At 39.7% G+C, this 24,396-nt stretch overlaps 1 protein-coding gene across 6 annotated transcripts in view; it reads right to left on the bottom strand.

Annotated features, from left to right (window-relative positions):
- The window catches only part of rnf24 (ring finger protein 24), a 34,291-nt gene extending 18,520 nt beyond the window's left edge, over positions 1–15,771 (bottom strand). The window contains exons 1-3 of one of the 6 annotated variants that reach the window (XM_085356933.1): positions 2,864–3,642; positions 2,624–2,666; positions 639–788 (exon numbers count right to left, since the gene is read on the bottom strand). In XM_085356933.1, the coding sequence (XP_085213059.1) occupies positions 639–781 (143 nt within the window). In that variant the 5' untranslated portion in view covers positions 782–788; positions 2,624–2,666; positions 2,864–3,642. Of the gene's footprint in view, positions 1–638; positions 789–2,623; positions 2,667–2,853; positions 3,647–5,946; positions 6,661–15,302 lie in introns of those variants that run through there. The other 5 variants (XM_085356934.1, XM_085356935.1, XM_085356931.1 and 2 more) reach the window with 5 other exon arrangements.
- Positions 15,772–24,396: the final 8,625 nt, after the last annotated feature.

Below are 24,396 nucleotides of genomic sequence, written 5' to 3'. Positions count from 1 at the left end.
AAGTGAAACAGTACAAGGGGAATTCTGAATGAATGTGAGGCAAACAGACCTAGAGAAAGAGCTATCGTGCCGTTGCATAATGACAGTTTTCAAGTGTCAGATGAGCACTGGCGCTGATGGTTTGGTGGTCAAGTGGTACGCTGTGTTCTAAATCACCATCGTCTTCGAAAACAAGCTTCACACAACCTCTTCTGGACAGAGCTGTGTGAATTACAAATGTGCGCGCAAATTCCAAGCCTGCTGGGGCTGATTTACAGGAATGGGAGAGTAATGATTGGAATTTGCTTCCTAATTTGCACATGTAAATGAATTTGTATAGGCAAATCTGGGAGCCTTCTCAGGTTAACTGATTTACAAATACCAACACAAAAATCAATAAATAATGAATGTATTAAAAAAAATACAACAATGTGTCTCTTTAAATGATTAATAAATGTTTGTATCTTCCATCCTAGCTTTTCAGAGACCACATGCGGTACTAGCACCAGATTAATCTTATGCACACACTAATGTTGCCTGTATGACACTTTATGCCACAAACCCGCATGGCAAAGCAACCATTTCTCTCTCACACACAGACACATTATAAAAATTCCAATCCTCCGCTGATACCAAGCTAAAGTCTGCATGACTCTTACCTTATTAAGTAGCAGCAGAAGAGGAGGCTGAGGATGAAGACAAAGATGGCTGTCCCAAACACCACAATGTAGATGTTAAGGGGAAGGTTCTGGAACCCTATATTTGGCATCCTGAAACTGTAGTGTGGGAAATCGGAGCTCATGGATAGCCTGGATGGAAAGACACAAATGGACATAAGTACTTCCAGACACCAACACAGTCCACAGAAAGAAAACCCCTTTGTACCAGTAAGAAAACTAAATGACTCTAAGGAGCTGGAGCTGAGGGCATGTCATCATTTTAGAAGTGCTGCTTAACTGTAATACCATATATCTACAAGTGTTACAATTAGTTAACCTTGATGAAGTGATGTAAAATACAATGTAATGATAAAACACGGGTTAACTGGGACTTGTTGTCCAAAGACTAAAACCATCCTGCATGAAGGTAAACTTAAACCTCAGAATCTGCAATGAAAACAAACAGCAGGGCAATGATGCAACGAGTAATAAAGGGCAACTCAGAAAGCACAACTGTGACATTATAGCATTCACGACCTCTTGGTATCGAACCACTAAAGCTTTGTTTCTACCAAAACAAGGCAAGAGAACAGAGAAAATTGTTTATTTATGTAATTTATATAATTTAAAAAGAGTGTAAACACATGTGCAGGCAACTTTTGTTTAATATTTTCTTCCATGTTTGTACTTCTGATAAACTTAATCCATCAAATCCAAGGAACACTAACAAGGATAAACTGGCCAAGTGCTCTTACTCAACTTATGAAAAAGGACAAGACTGGGCATGTCTGAGCCTACCCACAGAAGATGAGGAGGGGGGACCGGAATAACTTTTGCTCCTTTTGGACCCGTGTCTTGTGCTCCTCCCTCTTCCCTAAAGGCTTCATTCCTGTACACTTCCCGAGTGGAAAGTTTTGGAGGTTTTACTGAGGCCATTAACAATCCCCTGCTCACTGTATAACTGTCCACCCCCCTCCCCCAAAAAAAGCTTTCTATTACATAACAGAGTCACCTCCATATGGTGGGCACTTTCTTAGCTTTATTTCGAGGCGCTTCTACATGACATTACTCCAGCTGGTATTAGCAATCATGATAGCTGCCTTGCTCCAGAGCTGCAAGTCATCCATACATAAACGTGGTTGGCACAGCGTCTCTTTCTAGCTTTACACAAGAGCAATGCAAGGCACATGGTTTATGATACAGGAGAAGTAAAGGACCTGATGTTCTCCTAACAAATGTTTCAGTGGCTCAGCATGACTTTGAAACTGTCAGATTACAAAAAGACTGTAAAAGCTACGAGGACCGAGATTTATCCCTTAAATATAAAGAGCTCTGAGTGAACTGAGCACATGGAGTCACCAGTTTAAAGGGGGGTGAAACGGGAAAAATGTCCCAAATATTAGGCACAACAGCCAGGTCAAGCTTGAGTAGTATCTCAGAGGAAACTGAGCCCAAATTGTATGTGTAAGTATCACATCCCAGAGGATGGAATCCGGCGTTTAAGATAAGCATAGCTTAGATAAGGAATGAAGCTAGCGTGCTGTCTTCAGAAGAGAGGCTATTGAACTCAAAAGCTAACTGAGTTTTTTGTTTGTTTTTTCCTCCAAAGACACTTTGAAAAGACAATTGCTGACTCAGAATAGAAATGAAATTCTTGTGACTTTAACAACAGTTTCCTCTGCTGGCCTGCAAAACATTGTGGTGCATGTAGAGATCAGAGTATTACATGAACATCAGGGAAAGTCTATTATATTCAATTTCAAATATCCTAAACTCATAGGGCTCCCAGTGGCCCCGTGAGTTTAATCATTCATGAACGAGCAGCAAAAAAGACATTTCAGTTTAGAATTTTGCCAGCTAACTGAAGCTTGGTAGCCTCGCATGTGCAAAACTCAAGCCCCAAGCTCAACTGTCTTCTTCACAAACAAAGTCCAGGCAACTATGCTCTTGTTATCCGATAACAAACATGCCTCTGTGCTGCGTACCTTTGATACAATGTGAGAAGCACCTCCAGAAACACCTCCAAAACTTGAAAACAAAACACACACTTTCATTTACAAGATTAGTCCTCTGTTGCAATCTTGCGTCAGTTCACACAGTTAGAATAATTTCTTCGAGTAGTTCAAGCTACCAAGTTACACAACTACATGTTAATGAAATTATCTCCAGACTGCATCACTTATATTTTTGTTAAATATAGAATAAAGAAACTCACATATACATACCCTATTGGTGCTTTCATGCTGAAGAGCAGAAAAGTGTGCATCTATCTGTAACACAGGCCTTTACAAAGTGCCATGCTGTGTCCTTGAGAGCCTTTTCACTGAGTGCATCTGTTTGGATCATATCTGCGCCCTGTTCATAAAGGCTCCCTGCCAAACTCGAGCCCCTCTCTGCTCTCCGACTCTTTTTGGCTTCTCTGTATTAACAAGAGCTGAGCCGAAACTGAAGTTTTGGGGCCAATTCCGACTTACAAACTGTAGAGATGGAAGGTTGGAGACACGGCTCAACTCCAAACCGCATTGTGACGCATGCTCTGTTATTTGTGAGACTCTTGTAAACAAAGGAGCCAAAGTTGGCAAACTACTGTAACTACTGTAAGACACAGTTCCTTTATCTGCATTCAAGTTCAAAGAAAAAAAAAAGCTTCTGTCTGACATATCAGGCCAATATTGGTCAACATTGTCCAACCAACACAGCCGCAGCATCATACCCGAGCTTAACTAACCACAGAAACATGCTGCGCAAACACCTCTGGAGAAATCTGAGTGCGACACACTGACAAACCTGTTCCTCATAGTAGATAATTAGGACAGAGGTCTTCAGCACAATCTGGAAAAACAGACGCTGGAAAATTGGAATAAAACTAAAACACTACAGTTTGGAAAACTAGTATTTAGTCGTATTATATATTTTTATATGTCTAGTATTATTTTTTATTATTAAGTTTTTAAATGTCATTCATAAAGAGTGGCATTTTGTCAATGGGGAACAGTTTAAATACAATAATGAGTTTCCACAGTTCCACAGTTCTTAAATATCGCAAAGTAAACAAAAGCACATAAACTGACATGTGACCCAAGCGCTGAACTTTAACTCTGTTTCTCTGAAATCCAGCACAGATATGGTTTTATTGCTTGCTATATGAGAGACACGTAGGTCAGGGATCTGGTTACTGGGATGTGTCTATTAGGTATGCTGGTCACGGCTAATACGATCACACTGAAAGATAGGTTTAAGAAGTCTTTTGCCCTAAACCATGAGGCTGTGTCTTTCACTCTGTGCAGCATCCCTTCAGTATCAAGATTCGCTGACTGACAGGGTCGTGGGTACATCAAGATCTTGAAATATAACCCCCTTGCAGTCAACAACTTACATACCTCCAATTTTGTTTGTGTGTGTGTGTGTGTGCGCGTGAGGGGGAGCGGCATCACGTTGTCAAACACAGGAGAGTATTAGAAAAGGAGCCAGTGTGAACTGGGTGATATAAATTATTCTTTTTGTATTAAATGTATCTGCTCTCCTCATTCCTCCCTTTCTTTCACCACCTGCCTGTCTCCCTCAGACATTTTTACACGGCCTCACCCTATTACGTAACCAGCAACAAGGCTATGCACACTGCAGATGCATTGGAAATGAAGATGAGTGGGAAAATCTTCACATTCCTTGTGCATGGCTTTGTGAGACATGATTGAAGAAAAACAAAGCAAAAGTAATTATTCTATTTTCATCAAGAGTAAAATAGAAAGGAATTCGTGCAAAGTACAAATGAGGAAAACATGACTTTTGATGTTCACCTTTTGTCTGACCTCTGATATTTTATTGTCCAGATTCATGTGCGATGGGACTAGAAAGAGTTACTCCACACTGAGCTCCTATATGTGGGTTTCCTAATGATAACAGCATATTCTTGCACAGAGTTTATTTCAAGAAGTTGCATGATCCACACGACCAACCACAATTCTTCAGTTTAATGTCACATCTTGGGGATGAATACACACAGGAAGAGGCATGACAAGCAAAGGAATTCCTCATAAAATGTTCACAACTGAACACTGAAATGTCCAGTATTTTGCGTTAATGCTGAACACACGTAAGCTTGTGACACGTGTCACAAGCAGCAGAATCACGCATCGCTATCGTCAAGCGGTTACATACACGACTATTTTAGCGTAACTGACTGCACAATGCCCAAAGTACAGTGCCGCAGCACAATGACTAAAGGACACAAAGGATACATTTTGCCTGCCGAATCATGGGATTAAAAAAACAAACAAAACAACAACATTATCGGGGTGTATCTGCAGAATTTGTTGTTTTTGTGTCAGCAGGATGTACTTAAACACAATACACAGGGCACATAACATCACGAATGTCAGCAGCAGACTGTAAAAACAACAACCATGTAATACGTGACAAGAGGAACAATAGCTAGGTTTCATTTGACGTAGACGTGACGTCGACGTAAAGCGCGAAATTTGACTGGCGGTCGGAAGTGAAAAAGATAAGCGCAAAATCACAGACAGACAGTACGCAAAATGCCTATGTCCTGTTGTGTTTACGGATGCTCCAGTAGGTCGACCAGAGAAACTGATAAACGGTATTTTAGGGTACCAAAAATAGCCCAACGAAGAGGAGAAAAATGGAAAATTCTAACCGAAAAACGTAGGAAAAAATGGATTTTAAATTTACGTTTACAGTCGGGAGGAGCAGAGTCTGCCAATGCCCGTGTCTGCAGCGACCACTTCGTCAGAGGTAATGTTATGTTTGCAAACGAACTTATTAGCATTAGGTTGTCGTTAAATTCTCGTTTACTTAGTGCTTTTAAGTTAGTAGTCTAATATTGACTTGATTGGGACTATAGGCTGCCCAAGTGCTTTGGATGACGAAGAGTCGGAGGACTGGGCTCCGACGGTCAATCTCGGCTACGAACGAAAACCCAGATCGGAATCAGTTCTCAAATGAGAGAAAAGAATGAAGCTTAAGGCAGAACAGCATCGATGTGCAGAGGCGATTTTGGATATGCAACAGACGGCTGAGAGCCCGGATTTGAGCCTAGTGACAGTGGAGAACAGGCTACTAACCCTGCCATACAATTGCAATGAGCTGCAATCACTTCTCCATCCTCCTTTGCAATTACCCAAGTCTTCAGAGGTGTCTCGTTAGACCGCTGAGAATGGTTTACCTTGAAACAAACAACTGTCACTCTAACGAAGTCCTAAGGATGTGGCATGTTTGTTGACGTTAAAGCCGCTACCGCTAACTGTTAGCGTGTTTAAGATAAAGCAATATAAGAACAAACACTCACCCTTGCAAACACCAAACTGTATCCATCACGGAGACGTTCTGTTCCAAGGTTGTGGACCCACCCGCTGACAAAAAAATTGTACGCCTCCAGACTCTTGAAAGCTTTCATTTGCTGCCTAGTGTAGTAAGAAGTCTGGAGGACCAAGTAGTTGGTGATATCCACAGCCTCGATAGTAGGCAAATCCTTTACTTCTGTGGTGTATTCGGACATTTTCAAAGAATACGGATCACGTCCGATATATTTTTTAACTATCTGTTTATATCTCTCCCGAGAAACGGGGTCTAAAGTTGCACAATAGCTGCTCTCCTGACTCTCCACAGTGTCCTCCATGTTTACTTCCGCCCTCCACTCAAAAATCGCGCTGCCTCCGCACGTCATCAGAACCACGTGACCGCAACCCAACTATTACACGCAAATTAAACTTGTGCGTCAGATCTACGTCGTAACTTACACCATAAGTGCAACCCCACCTAACCCTACGCCGCAACCTTCTACGTAACCTGGTGTGCACCTCCCAATAAATGTAACTACAATCGAGTCCATGGTTTGTTTGTTTTTTACATTGTGTTATGGTTATACAAACATAGTAAAATTATAAAGCGAGCACTGATAAAGCCAGCCAGCACGTGCAGAACATTTCCCTAACCAGAGAAAACTGAAAAACGTAACTCAGATTGTTTCCACAGTTTTATATAATGAAGATAAACATGTGTTGCCTAACTTACTGGGAAGTCTCCAATCAATTTTCTACAAAAGCAAGTCATCATAAGGACACGTGAAAAAAAAAAAAAAAAATCAATGAAACTTCAGATATTTGTGTACATTTGTAGTCTGTGTTTGTTTTGTTCCTACCTACAACTGAGCCTGATTCTGATTTGATCACAAACTTTCAACTCCGTTTAATTTGAAGCAACAGCTCTCCTTAGACCCGAGACAAAAACAAGCCGGAAAAAATAATGGGAGAGCTGTTGCTTCCCATTTGTCGGAACACTGTGCTTCTCCTGGGGATAACATCAACTTCCTAACTAAGAGAGGAGCAAAGACAATGTCTCAGACTGCACTTTTTCATCTCTGCTGGCAGGCAGTTTCAACTTTTAAACTATTTCATAACTTTTTTGGGATTTTTTTTAACTGACTGCAGCCCATGAAGAAACTTTTCCAGTAAGCCAGTGACTCATGATTTATCTGTGCAACAGACTGAAAGCAAAACAATGTTATGCAGTTGTTTCACACTGTAAAACATTCACATCTACTTGAGTCTGATAGGTCAGCCTGATAGAAAAATCTACACGTACGTTAAACCCACTAAAACAAACCAGATGACAATGTAGCCACTACAGAATAAAGTCCTTATAAGAACGTTAAAAAGGGTCACCCTTGGATACAGACCTAATGTTTTCAATGAACAACCCAGGATAGGAACCTTCCCTTTCCATTCGCTCATTACCACACCTCCTGATGAGCATTGTGTAACTTATTAATGATATAACTCACTGTTTGTAAACCTTAAACGTAAAGGACACACCCCGCCTCCACCACCCACAATCCTGCCTTGAACTTCTGATCAATAGAAGCTGAACCTTTTTGAACGAGTACCACATGATCCCTCTATGTTTCTACTTTCTTTTGTCCAGCAGCTGGTGAGTTTTACTGCTACTGGGTTCCAAAGAGGAAGAAGTAGTTAAAACCTTAACAAATTAAAAAAAAACGTTACCTATATAAATAAACACCAAACTGCTTTTAAAACAACGCCTAAACTTTTAAATCTGTTGTACAGTTTCTTATTATCAGCCGTCAGCATTATAATACACAAGATGCTGTATGAAGAGAAGTGGAAATTTCCACTAGCAGCCATGAACGGCCATGAGGTTTGCACATCTGAAACTTAATATGCCAAAGGGCAGCAACAAACACCAGGGCCTCACAGGCAGAGTAAGGGGCTCTTTAAAATGTGCTGGCAGCGAAAAGTGAAATGTCTGCACTCACATGACACTTCACTTACATATCATATTTTCAGCAGTTTAATGTTCAGATAACTGAATCTAAACACAGCTGATCCTTATGCCTTAAGACAAGAGTATGATACAAGCCTCAGCGTGAGAGAAGAAAGCTTTTAAACAGTAATTCAATGAAAAAGATGGATTATGTTTTGCATGCAGCAGATAAAGACATGGTTGTGCATCTTACTATTTACTTTTGGCTAGCAGTGCCCACAAACGCTTGCTTTTCCAAAGTTGGACCAGGTTCTACAATAAGTAGGTCACTGTAGCTGTAAATCTAGTTATGGAGACGTGGGAGACAGGGTTGTCAACGGGGGCGAGCTCATAGCAACTGATGACACCTAACAGAACTGCATGCGCACTTATACATTCAGAAACATGCATGAAATCCACACATATAACAAGCAGTCTTCGTCATCATTAAGTTTCCCTAGAAAGTGTTAACTGTAAGGCTCCTTTTCTAGTGCCGGAAATGTTGAGTATACTTTGTCACTAGCAAAGACGCCGCCCCTCATTTGCTGATCGGCTGTTCGATACGGTGTTAGCCTTACTTTTTAATCTACTTGTGCATATTTACCGACTCAACACATGTGAATCAGTGAGGAGGGCGTTTTTACAATAGGTAACCAGTCATTTGTAGACTCCTCAAAATAAATCACTCTTTATTAATTTTATCTCCCTGCAACAGAGACAGAAAGCCAGGAACAGTTTTATAAAAGGAAGTCATTAAAGAGACACTGGGGACTGGTGTGATTACTTAATAATAATAGATGAAACATGAATGCAGTAGTACAGGATTTTGAGGATTTTCTGGCATGTCCCAGTTCAAAAGCCAAAACGTTTACAAACCACAACTTTTAACCATCATTAACCAAAAAGAAAAAAAGTCTGCAGCATCAACAACCTCGTATTCACTCGACTTTCATATTCATATTTTTTCCCTGCTTGTCTGTACTCTACCTGCCTTGCCTCCACACCACAGCTTTAGAACCACTGGTGTAGTATACGGAAGGGCTGTATTTGCAGTAGGCTAATTAGAGTTTTATGATGTCAGTACAGCCTGTTCCCATCCCGCCAGCATTAATTACTGCATATTTGTCAAAGCTAGTGGCTCAGTCAGGTACAAGGTGGCCTTGGAAATCTTTGCTCCTGAAACACTGGGTCAAAGCACGAGTGAATCAGAGTGGTCACTCCCACCTCATCGTTTGTCACATCTTAAACTGAACCAAGCGGCTGTCAGTGCTGAAATATAAACAGCAAAATTAAAAGGCCTTGACAATTTGTTACAAGAAAACCAAATTTAACTATAACTTCAAGCCACAAGTGAGACAAAGGCTCATAGTAGAGGTGTCATGAGCGGGGAAATAACCTACAGAGAGCAAAACCACTTGTGTACCAGGCTGTACATGGGCGTCTGTAGTCTATAGGGATTGACTCCCTTTTGGCACCAGCAACAAATGGCCATTTGAAGCTTGGCATGTTTTGGCACTTGTGCTTTGGCTTAATGTTCAAACCCCAAAGGCTCACTTGTTTACAAGTTTCTTTGAGCGTTCTTTCACTTTCACTAGTCTACCACGCTGTAATTCACTCCTGTAATCGCAAAGATTAGAGTTTACCTTTATGGTTTTTTTCTCTATGGTGTTTTGCGTGCGGTGATAAGTTGTTATTTTTCACTCGGTTTAGTCTCGATAGTGTTGCTTCTAAATGAGAAAATCTGCTGCCTACTTCATGCTAACTTTTAGAGTATGTTTTTTGAGGCTATATTCAAGCCATACTTGAACATTTGATTGATTTCTCTTCCTTTTTAACCATTTTTGTCTGTCTCCGTCTCCATGAGCTCATCATCGTTCCTCAGTGGACTTTCACAGTAACACAAGACGACACAAATACGAGAAAACTGACACACACAGCTGCCTCATAGCACTCTTGCCCCTGTGCTTCTCTGCAGTTTCTTTTTTCACCCTCCTTTCAGCACTCCCTGCCACCTCATTAACCAGTTTCCATTTGACTGTCAAAGTTTTACTTTCTTTTCTGCTCTTCATTTTATTTGCAACTTCTCGGCTGTTTATTTGCCTTCTAAAAAGCAGCATGATCGCTGAACAGGCTCGTGGTTAAATTGTAGCAAGCAGCGTCCTTTTACAACTACCTACTTTAGGGAAATGGGACCCTTGGATGTGCAAAGTGCAGGGTCACAGCTAGTATAAATAACCTGTAGTCATGTGAGGGTGAGTAAGTCAAGTAGAAACATGAAAACAAGCTGAAGTCATATCAATTCTTAGCGTTATCTGCTATTGACCCACAGGGAATCAACAACCAGCCTATGTCAAGTGCAACTTTTGTAAAGAAAACAAGCTGTAAAACTAGTCAGTTAACCCATAGTTAGTATCAGTGAGTCCATACATAAGTGAATTTAGTACTTAGCACTTAAGTACTTAGTTGAGGCCAAGAGCCACAAGTGAATGATCAGTGGGTGAAATCTAAGCATTAGATGATTTTCAAAGGGGATCATAAGTATCTCTCTTCACCATATACTCACTAATAGAAACCCTATATTTTGGTTTATTTACTATAATTAAATTGGTTATCATTTGTGAAGGCTTATTGTGATACAGATACATATGAGCACAGGAGCGTACACAAGGATTTGTGGATCAATTACATCTCAAGTGCTGCAGCCATCAAGCTTGTATTTCCAGATCAGAGAATATTTGGAACATGTTGGACAGGCTTTAAGCATACACCATGAATTTGTTAAGTCACTAGTCTATTTAACCTTTCCCTTAAGCATTAGAGCACTTGTGGGATGTGTGTGTGTGTGTGTGTGTGTGGGGGGGGGCCTTCCCAGCTTAATATGACAATGCTCATTTCCTGTGAAACAGGACAATTACACAAGAAGCATTAACACACTGTAAGGAAGCATTTAGCAAGTTGACTGGAGTATAACTACTTGCTTCAATTCAATTCAATTCTATTTGTATAGCACCATGTCACCCCAACAGTTGCGTCAAAGTGCTTTGTATTTTGAGGTAGAGACTCTACAAAAATACAAAGAAAACCCCAACAATCATATGACTCCCTACAAGCAAGTGCTTTGGTGAAAGTGGGATGGAAAAACTCCCCTTTAACAGGAAGAAACCTCGAGCAAAACCAGGCTCAGGAAGAGGCGCCATCTGCCGCTACCGGTCGAGGATGAGCGGATGAAGACAGGACAAAGGCATGGAAGAAAGGCAGAGATTAATATTAACAAACAATTAAATGCAGATGTGTGTAGACACATAGTAGGTGAAAAAGGTGACTGAAGAAGAAGTACTAAAGGCATCATGGGAATCCTCCAGCAGCCTAGACCTATTGCAGCGTAACTAAGAGATCACAGGTGGATGTTTTTGTATCTGTGACATAGAGCTGGGCGATATATCGAGTTTTTAAAAAATATCGATATATTTTTATACGAGATATAAGATGTGACAATATCCTTTATATCGATATAGTCTATGTTACGTTATAATTATACTTGCGGAGCCGCAAGTTTGCCTCTCTTTCGTCCACTTTCGTCTTTACGCAACGTTACTCGGCCTCGCCTCTCCTTCACTGAACACAACTCCCCCTCCTCCCCCATCGCTTCACCTGCAGGAAGCGACAAGATGGACACGGCAAATCCGTTAACGAGTTACTGCGCATCGCCCCGTGCGTGGGGCTGGACGGCGTCAACGTGTTAGCTAGCTAACCACGCTAACGAGCTAACCACGCTAACGCCATGCAGCCCAGAGGTGCTGCACGGACTAAAATCCTTTCATTTTCTCAAAAGTTGACAGCGCGCCTTATGTATGAATTCTGGTTGTGCTTGATGGCCGCGCACCGATTTTATGTGGAACACGGCGCTCAGCAATCTGTCAAAAAATGTTTTAGTACGACTTTGGTAAGCTACGGAGCTGCAGCGCTTGATGGATTGTCGGAGCACTACGGCTGAGCCTCGCGGAGTGATACGTACTGTGCTTCAACGTAATATTACCCTACTGTGTATAAGGACCATAAATGGCACCTGTTAAGAGACGTGGTTGCGAAGCGGATTTCAAACTCCAGGTTGTCAGTCACGCAGTACAAGTTGGGAACAGAGCAGCTGTGAAATCTGTCCTTGTTATAGTGCTCGTCTTTTAGTTTACATTTTGACTGCACATATGTGAGCTTTTTGTTATGCACAAAAACAACATTGTTTTCTTTTATTTATGGAGCATTATTATTTAATAAATGCTCATAATTTATTTTTGAGTAAATTTTATGTACATCTGCTCTATGTTAATAAAAGTGCCTGTGTGACATCTGGGACACAGCTTTGACTAAGAACTCTCTTTTTGTTCTTACTTTATGGCTTTAAAAAAAAGATATATCGAGATATATATCTTATATCGCCATCCAGCTAAAAAATATCGAGATATGAATTTTGGGTCATATCGCCCAGCCCTACTGTGACACAGCTTTGCCTAGTTTTTCTGAGTATCTAACAAGTCTTCAAAGAAGGCATTAAAAAAGCAGAACGGCCATTATTGATGCTCTGTCAGACAGTGAAGTAAGAGGAAGCCCAACCCCTTACTGTTACAGACATCCAGTGTTGCATCACCAGGTGCCCTTGAGGAAAAAAAACAGCCCACTTTTTAAGTAAACAGGCATGGACTTCACTCCTTCCCTCATGGAAAATTTCTGTGTAATCGGTTGCACCATCAATTCATTTCCTCTAACTAACACTATTTTTCATAGACTTACAAGCTATTACCATCATGGACTGTTCGCTGCCTGCTCTCACTGAATATTCACTTACATTTTTTGGTAGTAAACTTTTGTTACAATGTTTTCTTTTCTTTTTGATGGCTGAAACTGCACAGAATCAAACATGCTACTTCGAATGCTTGAAGGCTGTTAAAATAAGCTTTATTAAATGGATTTCACATTTATGAGCAGGTTAGTGTTAATGTACAACCAATCCACTTGAAGACTGAGTGATTGCTAATGCTACTATCTTTATCAATACGCTAGATATAGGCATTATACATACGTAACCCAATTATTACATTGTACAAATTAAATATCCCTGCTTGCCTTACTTGTAGAGGAAAGAAAAAATTGGGGGGGGGGGGGACTGCCAAGCCATTTTTACTCAGTTTTGTACGTATCATTCAGTCACATGCACCAACCTGTCATTAGTACTGGTGGATAACGTCTAAACTTTTGGAACAAGCCATTTAATTACTTCATAGCCCAAAGTCACAAAGCAACAGTTCATACAGCGTGCACAAGGACTCTATTCTTAGACCCCTGAACGTCAGGGAACAGTTGAAATATAAACTGTTCAATGCTGCGACTGCATGTTTTCTTTTCCTAGAATGAGTGGGTGATTACAGCGTTGAATGTGTGATTACACTTTACATTGTCTCGAATTGTCTACTTCACAGCTGAGACCACAGCTGCAAGTCAGGTTTGCAAGAGTCAGTGCAATACTGCAACATTGCATCTAGAGTTCACAAACGAGTTCAGCACAAAGACAGCATAACACTTTTTTTTTGGCCACAATCACCTATGAGATGCTGAACCATTTACGTAACCCATGTTAAACACACTGTAATAGCAGAAAAAAGTTAAAAATATTGTTTAATATTAAAATAAAGTATAATATATTGCTCATTAATCTTTTTGGAATATGTAGATAAACAAATCATTGCCTTAACGTCTTGGAAATTCACACTATTTTTCCTCAGTTATAATCAAAATGTAGAGTCATATGTGGGTGACCAGATACCAAAAAAATTTGTGTTTGTGTGGGGCCGTGCTGCCAGGTAGACTGATATTTTCATACTGAACTTAAAAATAAAAATACATATACTCTGCAGGATGCCAGATATGCACCTAAAGGCAAAATAAATTACATCTGAAAGCTACTTATCCAACTCTCTTGATGAGTAAAAACAATAAGCCTAAAAGGGGGAGTTGAAGTTTGCTCTTATTGTCTCATACTCTTTATATTATGTGCATTGTCTGTATTTTCAGCTGCTTTTCTGTCTGCTGATCATCACTGGAGCTCAGCAGGGATGCACCCATCAATCGTTGTGCTTTTTTAAAGCCATATCTGATGATTTTGATCATTTATGTGTCACTTCAGGCCACATTTTCCTCTGTGTGAAATTGAAGAAAAACTGTATTTCCCACTGTCGTTTCATTTTCTTTGAAGTAGTTTCTGTTACATTCATTTCTGGTGAATTCTTTCCCTGATGGGCACAGATAGGCTCAGACAGGCTAACCTCTACTTGAACATAGTAAAAAGCCTTCCCTGCTTTCTTCACATGCATTAAAAGCCAGACTTTAGAAAACTGCAAGTACTGCAGAGCCAGGAAAAATTTAGGACACTGTCTCAACATGTGGAACAAAGGTGACAAGGCAATAAAATGCTGTGCAGTCCCACATAATGAGGGGCATCTGGTCACGCCCCTGTTACAGGGCCAATAACTGTGCTGCTGTGAGAAGTCGGTGCAAAGCGAGCATGATCTCTCCCAATAAAGGTGGGCTTGGGCCTCATTTTTGATCACACCACGATGATTCATGAAAACGCAAACTAAATGAACATGCCATCTAAACAGCCTCATAAACTACTACAAGCTACACCCACTTGCACTGATTAACGTGTCGGATGCTTTTTCACACCGTGTTATCAGTGTTGCCGGAAACACTGGCTACCACGCGAGGGTTATTACTATCCACGATACAGCGAAGAAGTGGGTTTACGATTAACCTGCGGTGGGTGAGGGGAGAGGGAGACCACTGCGATAAGCACAAAGTGGGAATTTCATAGAGATAGGAGGACATCTCTGAGCTACTTTACTTTGGGTCAGCCGTTGAGCTCAGATAGACAGATAATGTTTTATGTATTGTTATCCACACGAGGCTGGGATCTCTGTGGTGTAACTGAGCCATTCATTATATGGTTGTTGCTCATTAAAGAACAGGAGACCAGTTGGGCGTGGGCTCCCAAGCTAGTAGCCGTCAGGCTAACCTTAGCTTCAAATGACATAGCATTACTTAACGTGAGCAGCCCCCCTCCACCCCCTTTCTTTTACTACTGAAAAACCATTTAAGTTCACTTACACAAATTCATGAACATTCAGTCATTTCCCTGAAACATTTTAAGTTGTTTTATAATAACTTGAAGAGTAATTTAGTGCAATACTGTTAGTTTTGGCTGGTTTTGAACTTAAATTGGGAGCATCAGTGCTTTTTACCAAGTTGGGCTCATTGGATGTTAACAGTTGACAGTAAGCTAGCAGCTACAGATAACAGGTTAATTAAAATAAAAAGAAAGTACTATCAACTCACCAGCGATCCCCCCAGCAGCCCCAGTAGTAGCCGTGCTTTTCTACAACGTGCTTCTTCTAATAGGCTTTAAAGAAAAGGCGACAAGTCGATCCAAACCGAAACTCGTCCTGGCAGCAAAGAGCCGTCTTATCTCTGCGTTACCAAATCCCCGCTGTAGGGCGACGATCTCATCACACAACCCCCCCGGCCTGCGGTGTTCACGACTCCTGGCTGTTGTGGTTATCACGATTCTTGATTCATTTGATTCAAAATCAGCGATGAGTAAGAGAGCAGCTTGCAGTGGCGAATAACTGTCTCAGAGGCGGGCGGTCTTAGTTTTTTTCCAGAGAAAAAGAGCGCTTATGGGAGTGGTAACCGAGCTTGGCAGTCTGCACGGTTCGCACGTAGTCGTTTGTTAGCCCACTACCACAATTAGCATATAGATCCCACCTCCTCCTGCTAGTCGGATCAGTGTGCACAGACCGAGACGGGCAACGCCACTGGAGGTTTTGAGGACAGCCTGTACGAGGGGAGTGATGCTAGGGATGGAGGGAGGGGGGATGCTGCACATGATGGTCACGTAGCTGATTGCAAAGCTGCACTCACAAATAATGGTTGGAGTCAGAACCGATGCTAGTTCTCTAAATGTTCATAGGTTTCATAGAAGTGCAGTCATTTCCTGATTTATCGACATAAATATCTTCTGAATTAACTAGGTTTTATGTTTTCTAAATATTTTCTTGTAAAAACAGAATATCGTCTCCAACTAAGTTCTGTTTTAATGTTTTAAAGTATTTCTATTCCCAAAGAGCAAACAATTACTTGAAAACTTTAATACAGTTTTTCTTGGTTCTCTCGGTGTTCTTGGTGAATTACTAAATTCAGTTGTAATAACAACACTTTGAGTTTTGTAACAAAACTTGTAATGGTTGAGTAAACTTCAAATACATATTACAAAATTGTTTTAGCTCCGGTCAAGCAATAATATCTCCATTTCTGTACATTCTGTAACCATAATGACAAAAAAGTAAACCTACACTTATTTTAAATTATTATTTATTGGCTTTGGTTTATTTTATACTGAGTATTATATGCATTGTAGTTCATTATATACTGCATGTAACAACTTTCAAAGCTTACTAGGTCACAAAACATTGGAAAGACCTTACATGAATTATATATCTCTTTACATGTTAGCCTGAATTTTAAATAACTAATGAACCGTATTATAGTGCACATTTGCTTTTAGCTACAACATATTTATTTCCTTTTGCTGTTTTAGTGCCCACAGGTGATATTATTATGTGTGTTTTACTTTGATTTGGTTGTGGAGGTTGTGCTCAGATCCTCAAGGTAGGGTTAGACTTAAAAGAATTTAAAGTAAAAATGTCCACATGGCCTCATATGATCAGTCTTTATAATCTGATCGTCGATTAGTTCTTTCAGCGTTTTACTCTTACAGGGATGAAACTGAAGCTTACTAGCCTGCATTTTATTTACTGAGCACAGCTGGCTCACAGATTTTTGAAGTATTTAAGTACCTTAAAGTGAGAGCTAAATAAATGCTCATCACTACAGATGAGGGTATGAGTCATAGCGTATATACTTAACATATTTCATTAAAAGCATACAAAGTTACTGAGTGAAAATCCATTAATTTACATGCTACTAACATGTTTAACTATAGTGACTCAACTGTTACCATGTTAAAGAAGCAGACACCCTTCAGTATTATTTAATGTTATTCAAACCTACAATTGTTTGTAATCTATCTCTAAATATCTAAAAGAAACAACTATTATTAGTCATCAAACCATCCAACATTATACTTTATTAGAAGGTGAAATGTTAGTAGTTCAATATAATATATACATCCTAAATATTTTTCACCATTGCTAGCCTAAAACATTTACATAGGATTCATTATTTTAAGAAGCAAATCAAAAAGACAGAATAATTTTTTTGCTGTTAAGAACCAGCACAGGTTCTAAAGTGAACCCTTGTTTTAAGGGTGGTTGTAAGCAGACATTGTTTATTCATGTCTGCAGTAGTGAACTGCATGCTCGGGTTTTTCTCAGATTTAAAAATAAATGTGGTTCTTGTCCTTTTTTTTTAGTGAGGGCAGAGAAGCAGAGCCGTAACTGGCAGTAATATCTTAAAATCACCTAATTTGGAGATCAGTGCCTAATTTTAGGTTCATTTTTACCGCACAGAAAGGCAAGTGGGGATTTTCTCTGAAATCAGTTTTATTTTAATGAAATCTAAAATGATAATAATACATGACAGAGCTTTAGAGACATTTTGGTAGGTGATTCATGCTTCATCAGATTACTAACCTCTTGATTTCCTTTGCTGCTAAAGCACTGACAAGCAAAACTTGTTGCAAGGGCTCTTCTTTCTTTGTTCATTTATTTTTATAGCAAGTCTCATCCTTTCTTATCAGCCAATGTTCGGCCTGAGGTCCTCAGATAAGATCATCTTTGAAAACTACTTTTTAAAAGATTCTTTTTAGCAGTTAGTCTATGTTTGTGTTTCCTTCTATATTTAGCATATTGCAGATGTTCAGTTTTTATCTTGTTCCTCTTACCCTGGTTTATGAAGTCAGTTTATGAGTTTTATCTACATATCTCTGTTCTGTTTGTTCAAATTGATTTTTTTTTTCATTTTATGGCAAATACCAGATTTGATTATTAAACTTGAGCACATAAAACTAAACAAAATATGTCAAATTTAAGGTTTGTTTGTTTGTTTTTTACATATAAAAGTATATGTATTTGCAGGCTAAGAATTATTTATCCACCCACAGGTGACAAAATGCTGTCATTGGCAGAAAAATGAAATTTAAACACAGCAAAAGAAAATTTGTTACTTTAACTGTAACTCATTCTACACTCTTATGGTATTAACAAGACTATCGTTATCGTCATTGCAATTTGCCATTCATTCACAGTAGTAACGGAGTTAAAGGTTGTGGGAGGTTGGCATGTTACTTCTGCTGAAACTCGTTGCCAGCTCCTGACACACATTTCAGCACTTCCTTCCAAGAAATATGAACACCGTATCCAGGAAGCCACACTTTGGCCACCCAGCCCGGCACTTCATTTCCTTTGAAACTAGTGGAAGAGCACGACCATTCCCCGATGCACATCACCATGAGCGCATGTCAATGAGGTGCCAATGACAGGGCCGCATTGTGAGATAGGAGCAGAGTGGGAGTGCCATGTGACACTCCTGAATGGGCTGCCGGGGGTTGGCTGGGGGAGGAGGATGGCAGCATCCACAAAAGCCCATTGAAGGATTGCAGACTAGGTACAAGTCTGGCACTGGTCCTCCTTCCCTTCCATGGGACAGCAGGAGGAGGCTGCTGCTTGGTACTGCCTGAATGGTGGGATTATTTCGGAAGAATTGGAGAGAGGAGGTTTATTATCACCGTATTACACTTCCTCCAGTATGTCGATGACCATTATGCCCAGATCTGCATATACACTACTGTCTTGTGTGCTTCACCAGCATAGAAAAGACTGTTGTGTTAACGTATTTTCAGCAGTAAATGGCCCATAATGTGAGCCATGCACACACACTTGCATACATCCACCCTGTACCAAGGGCTTAAGTAACTGTGACACTCCTGTAAGTCTACTTTTAGCCATAAAATCACTTTGTTCAATCACCATAAACTGATATGTATGTTTAATGGCTTGTAAAACATGCCTGAAGTTTGATATATTTTTTGTGAAAAAGTACATTTACCATGGTTTACTATGTCTAATGATCCTGGTAGTGTTTGTAAAACGAAAGCTTGCATAGAGGAAATAATAGTATAGTAAATAATATAGTAACTAATGGTTAATGGTCTGCCATTTATATAGTGCCTTTCTAGTCAAACTGAGCACTCAAAGTACTTTTTACTACAAGTGTCATTCACCCAGCCACACGCATGTTTCATGCAGCACTTTTATATGTGCCTAAGCACTTTGTCTAACATTCACACTCTCACTCCGATGGATTCAGTATCTTCAGGTCTACTTGGTGTGCAGAAAATCATAGCAAATCTCAAATCTACTGTAGCAGCGGGAACTATGACATATTATGGAGTTTGCAGATTGCCACAGCTTTTTGGATAATTAAGAATGAAAACCAGAGTTAAGTATCAACAAAAAACAAAACAGATTTATTACAGTACGTGAAGCCTTTATATATTTTTCAAAGGTTTTCATCCTGTTTTATTTCTTGAGGTTACAGGAATCTATCACAATCCACAAGTCCAGTCCAGGGCAGAGAAACATACCTTTGCTTGGTGTAACTTGTGACTGGTCCTCATGGCAGTCTTATTAATGCATATTTGCTTCCCTCCAGTGGAGATGATGGTGAATTACACAGGACCCAACATATTTCACATGTGAAGACGCTGTACATCCACTGCACAGAAAGACTGTCATGCTGACTGTACGTGAGAAAAATACAAACAGGAAAACACCAATTATTATCTGACATAATACCACCTTTCAGAAAGGGATCAAGACAAACTGTAAAAACACAGGCTAATTAAATTTCAAGGGTTTATCATATAGCATATATGATATATGATAAAAAAAGACCGTTTAAAGTAAGGCAGCACTGGTTGATAGCGGATTAAAAGCAACAGTAAACAGATAAGCCGTAAGGCCCAGTTGTATCCCAGATACAGTGCATTAAAAACTTAATGTGTAGTTTTGACTCTTAGAGAAAGTAAGCAGACCCGTCCACATGTTATGCTTCATAACAGATCAGCACGATTGGTGCTGTGCTTTACTGTATAAACCAAAAACATTTAAGACATTTAAAGTCAATGTGAGAAAAGAATGGGGCAAACTAACTGTGTTAAATTAATAAAAAGCCAAAGTTCAGTATGATGTCACTTCATTGTGCTTTTATTCTTACCAGCAATTACAGTGCCAGTGACACTTTAACACAAGGGAAGCTGGGACTTTTACACAGAGAAAGTCATCTCAAACATACCAGAAGGAAGGTTAGAAAACATCAGTAGGAAACATGAAAGAAATGTTAAAGTTATTGGACGGATTTATCCACAGCAATGCTGAACTTTGCCTGTAGAGGGCAGAGTTGTGGTTTTTAGGCTGTGCTGCACTCAAAAAATGGGAAACCTGAAGGATTTAGTTTATGTTGGATCTAAAATATTTTTGAGAACATTAATGCAGTATTTCTATATTTCTGTGTTTGAGGACAGACCATATTTTCTGTCCTCAAACTGAAATACTAATAAAAAAAATATAATTTTTGTGTCCTAAAATGCTTCAGTTAAAACAGCCACGTGTTATATGTTACATACTGTTGCCCTTGCCCTCTGACATTATAACTTGCTGCATGTATCCTTTTAGAGGATGAAAGTGGGTGTGATGTATTCATTCAAAGGTGCTGCTGTCACTCCGTGTTTACATTTCAGAGACAAGTTGTTCTTGTACTTGTGCAAGTACAGTTGCCCTGCCCGCTTGGGTGTGTTAGCACTATACAGTCTTGTCGTTTACATGCGTAGATATTAAAATGCAAAACTTAGAGCAGCAATAAAATAGTTAATTTATACATGCAGTTTAAAAAATGTGCAGAATATAAACAGATGCCTGTATTTATGTAGCATATTGTCCATGGTAGCAACAGGAAAATGAATGTTGCTGTATTTTAATGGGATATAGTCTCAAGATGTTAATAATAATACTTTGGTATTTCTTAAGCAAAACAAACATAATTCATTTGAACTCAGAATTTCACCAAAAAAAATTGCATTCCTGCTACTTTGATGTAAATAAATATGGTAAAAATTTGATATCTTCTTTCCATAAATGATTTATCTAGTGAAAATAGACGGTTTGTAGTTGTATTAAAGGTTTTCAGCAGTGTCAGTTGTGCTTTACCATCACTGGCATCATTGATAGTATACTGTATGTTAGTTGCTGGGCTGTCAGCTACCTCACAAAACAAGTGAATCGAGTCTCACCAGCTGTCATTAAGGATGCCTGAGGCTAGGGTGGGGGGATTCCCATTCCTGCCACTCCCCACTGGCCGTAAATAAATAAAATAGAAAAGATTAACAAGAGGAGCCCACAGAGAGTGTATAGTGCTCCTATTGGGAAAACCAATGTGTTTGGCACAGCAACGCATTTTGCTGTGCCAGCAAGCAGGACGGTGTTTAAAAAAATGAAATAAAATAAAGGATGCCTGGGGAGCAACTGAACTTAAACTATGATAGGATGAAAACTGTGCCTTCTTTTTCAGCATCCCAAACTTGCCCTAATGGACTGTGATTTGGTGACAGTGGAGGACATCTGAGTACTTATCATACTGGAAGCAGCCAGCAGAAGATGGGTAAACTGTGGTCCTGAAGGGATGGACGTGATCAGCTCCAAGCAGTTGACCATTCACATTTGACCTCTGGCATCGATGAGGCATTTTTACCCATTAGAACTGCGGCTCACTGGATAATTTCTATTTTTTTCCAGGCTATTCCGTGTAAACCATAGAGATGGTTGTGTGGGAAAATCCTAGTAGACCAGCAGTTTCTGAAATGGTGTGTTTACACCATACATCATGCCACATTCAAAGTCACTTAAATCACCTTTGTTTCTCATTCTCATGCTCAGTTTGAACATCAGCAGGTTGCCTTGACTACGTCTACATGGTCAAATGCATTGAGATACCGCTATATAATCCTATTTTATATGAGGTTTTAAAATGTGTTGTGGCTCTTTAATAACGCTGTTATTGTCCAACTTTAACCTCTTAGGAGTCCACCTTCTTTTCATTAAAAGTTTGTGCTGCTGTGCAGATCACCCATGTTCAAGACTTTGTTTACAAAGCCGACGAGCTGTGATTAAAAACTTGAAGAACATGCAGCATGTGAGAGAGTCAGCATCTCCTGCAGTTTCTGTGACATTTAGAATCAGCAAGGTTGTTCAGCTGCAGTGCGTGTTTTGTAACAAGAGAGGCCTACAGTCAAATAACTCCCCCAGTGCTCCCAGTGGGATACACATAGCAGAGTGGCTTGTAACGAGGCAGCATATCCAGTGACAAACACAGCAAACACAGCCCAGATGAAAACAACAGTGTGTTTGTTGACCTCACGTGGATCAAAGAATGAAGGAGGGCGAGTACTAGCGATGCACAACTGTAGCTGTAATCCTTCTGTCCATTTTCTCTTGCTTAACCAATTCAGGCTCGGGAGGGGGGCTGAAGACTATGCCAGCTGTCATAGGACGAAAGACAGGGTACAGAACAGCCTGTAGCAGGGCTAACAGATAGAGACAGGCAATCATTCACACCTACGGCCAATTTAGAATTGCCAGTTAACTCATGCATGGATTGTGGGAGGGAGCCAGAAAGCCCAGAGAGAGCCCACACAGGCATGGAGAGAACATGCAGCCTCCACACAGAAAAGCCCCAGCTGGCCATGGATTCAAACGCAGCACCTTCTTGCTGTGAGGCGACAATGCTAACCGGCATTTGTAGCTATGAGTTAAATCTAATTCAGAGCCTGCAATCTATTTTTTGCATGGCTTCATTTTGAACATGTTAAAATACAATAACAACAACAATAATTACAATAATAAATTTAATAAGTTCAAAAAGGAGTAGGAAGCAACATGTGCTTATTTAATCCCACCAACTTTCTACAATTCAGTAACTACTAATCATTACATTTGTTTCCTTGTTTATGCCCTATCCTATCACAAATCCTTCTTTTCAATTTGTTACATTTATTTGGCTTTAATTCCAAGTAACATGCCAAGAGATAAACAAATATATAATCACATACAAAAGTATGCACACACATATACATACACATACATGTCCATACACACACATATGTCAGAACACTCAGTTTCCTCACTGAGCCTGTTCCTTGGCTTCATTTAACTTTTGAGTGTGGTAAATTTAATTCCCCCCTTAAATTGTATCCACCATCTCTTTTGGACAACAAAAGGATGACATTATGAGGAAGTAGGTTGTTTACTGTTCCATAAATAATTTGTGTCATAATTTTAGATGCAGCACATCATACCACTTTTTTAGGCTTTATAGCAATTGTTCTGTTTCACTGGATTCCAAATGCAGCAGGTCACTGCTTCTTCAGATAAACTCTACATTTAATCACTTCCAGTCAGAGACATGCTGGCAGGATGGAAAATGAAGACATTATTCTTCTAGACATTGTCGTAAGTTGAGCTGCAAAAAAGAAAAAATGAGTTAGTTAATTAGCTCTATACACTCTTGTCTTTTACATGGGTAGAGATATAGATATATTCAAAAGGTTAAACATGGAAGTTTTCCCCGCTACTGAGCATTGTAGGTTCACATATAGTTTATTACCTCGGTATTTTTCCATGACAGAGCACCAAAAATAACTGCTTTAAGGGGAAAAATATAGTAATTATATTTTAAATCCTTCTTATTTGTAATATACTGCCCTCCCAAACTTTTTGTCTGAGGTGTTGCTTCTGTTCTTAGCTGATGATTGGAAATGGGTTCACAGCTGCACTTCAGTGAAACACTGCATCTGGGTGTTGGTCACTCATCCTTTTCCTGGACTTCTAAAATAACCTCAACATGTGTACATGCCAGGTCAGCAGGTTACCGCTAGCTTCCCCCTGCCCTGTAGGAGCACCGGATGACTGACTGCAAAGAGCCTGGATGCTAATGTGATTATCATGCGTCATTTTTTTGTTCTTCAGGCTAAAGATAAAGCAGGAAATTGTATTCACTATCATTCCCGTCACTCTACATGTCTATCTTTGTCTACTTCCTACCTCCTGAAACTCAACATCCATCTTAGTGCTTATTTTATCTTTATGTAGCGACCCATTGAAGTGATTGTATCAGGAACCGCTTTTTTCACCTTGATTTATGCTGTTTTTTTCTACTGATTAAGTAAACAAGAGCTATTGTTTTAATAAATTAATTTATAGAGGTGTTAGCAGAAGGATGCAGCAATAATCTTTGGACTACCTAGTGCCAGTTGCTTTATATTTAGAGTACAAATAAATTTGTACAACGTTACTCAAAAAGCAAGCCTTATAGCACGATCTTAGTTTCTTCAGTTTGCTGTATTTGCTATAATGTAGAT

The sequence above is a fragment of the Diplotaxodon limnothrissa genome, linkage group LG6 (assembly GCF_057381915.1).
Source record: "Diplotaxodon limnothrissa isolate DT_005_m linkage group LG6, D_limnothrissa_male_GT1.1, whole genome shotgun sequence".
Taxonomy (NCBI): domain Eukaryota; kingdom Metazoa; phylum Chordata; class Actinopteri; order Cichliformes; family Cichlidae; genus Diplotaxodon; species Diplotaxodon limnothrissa.
This window is presented reverse-complemented; position numbering and strand designations above follow the sequence as displayed.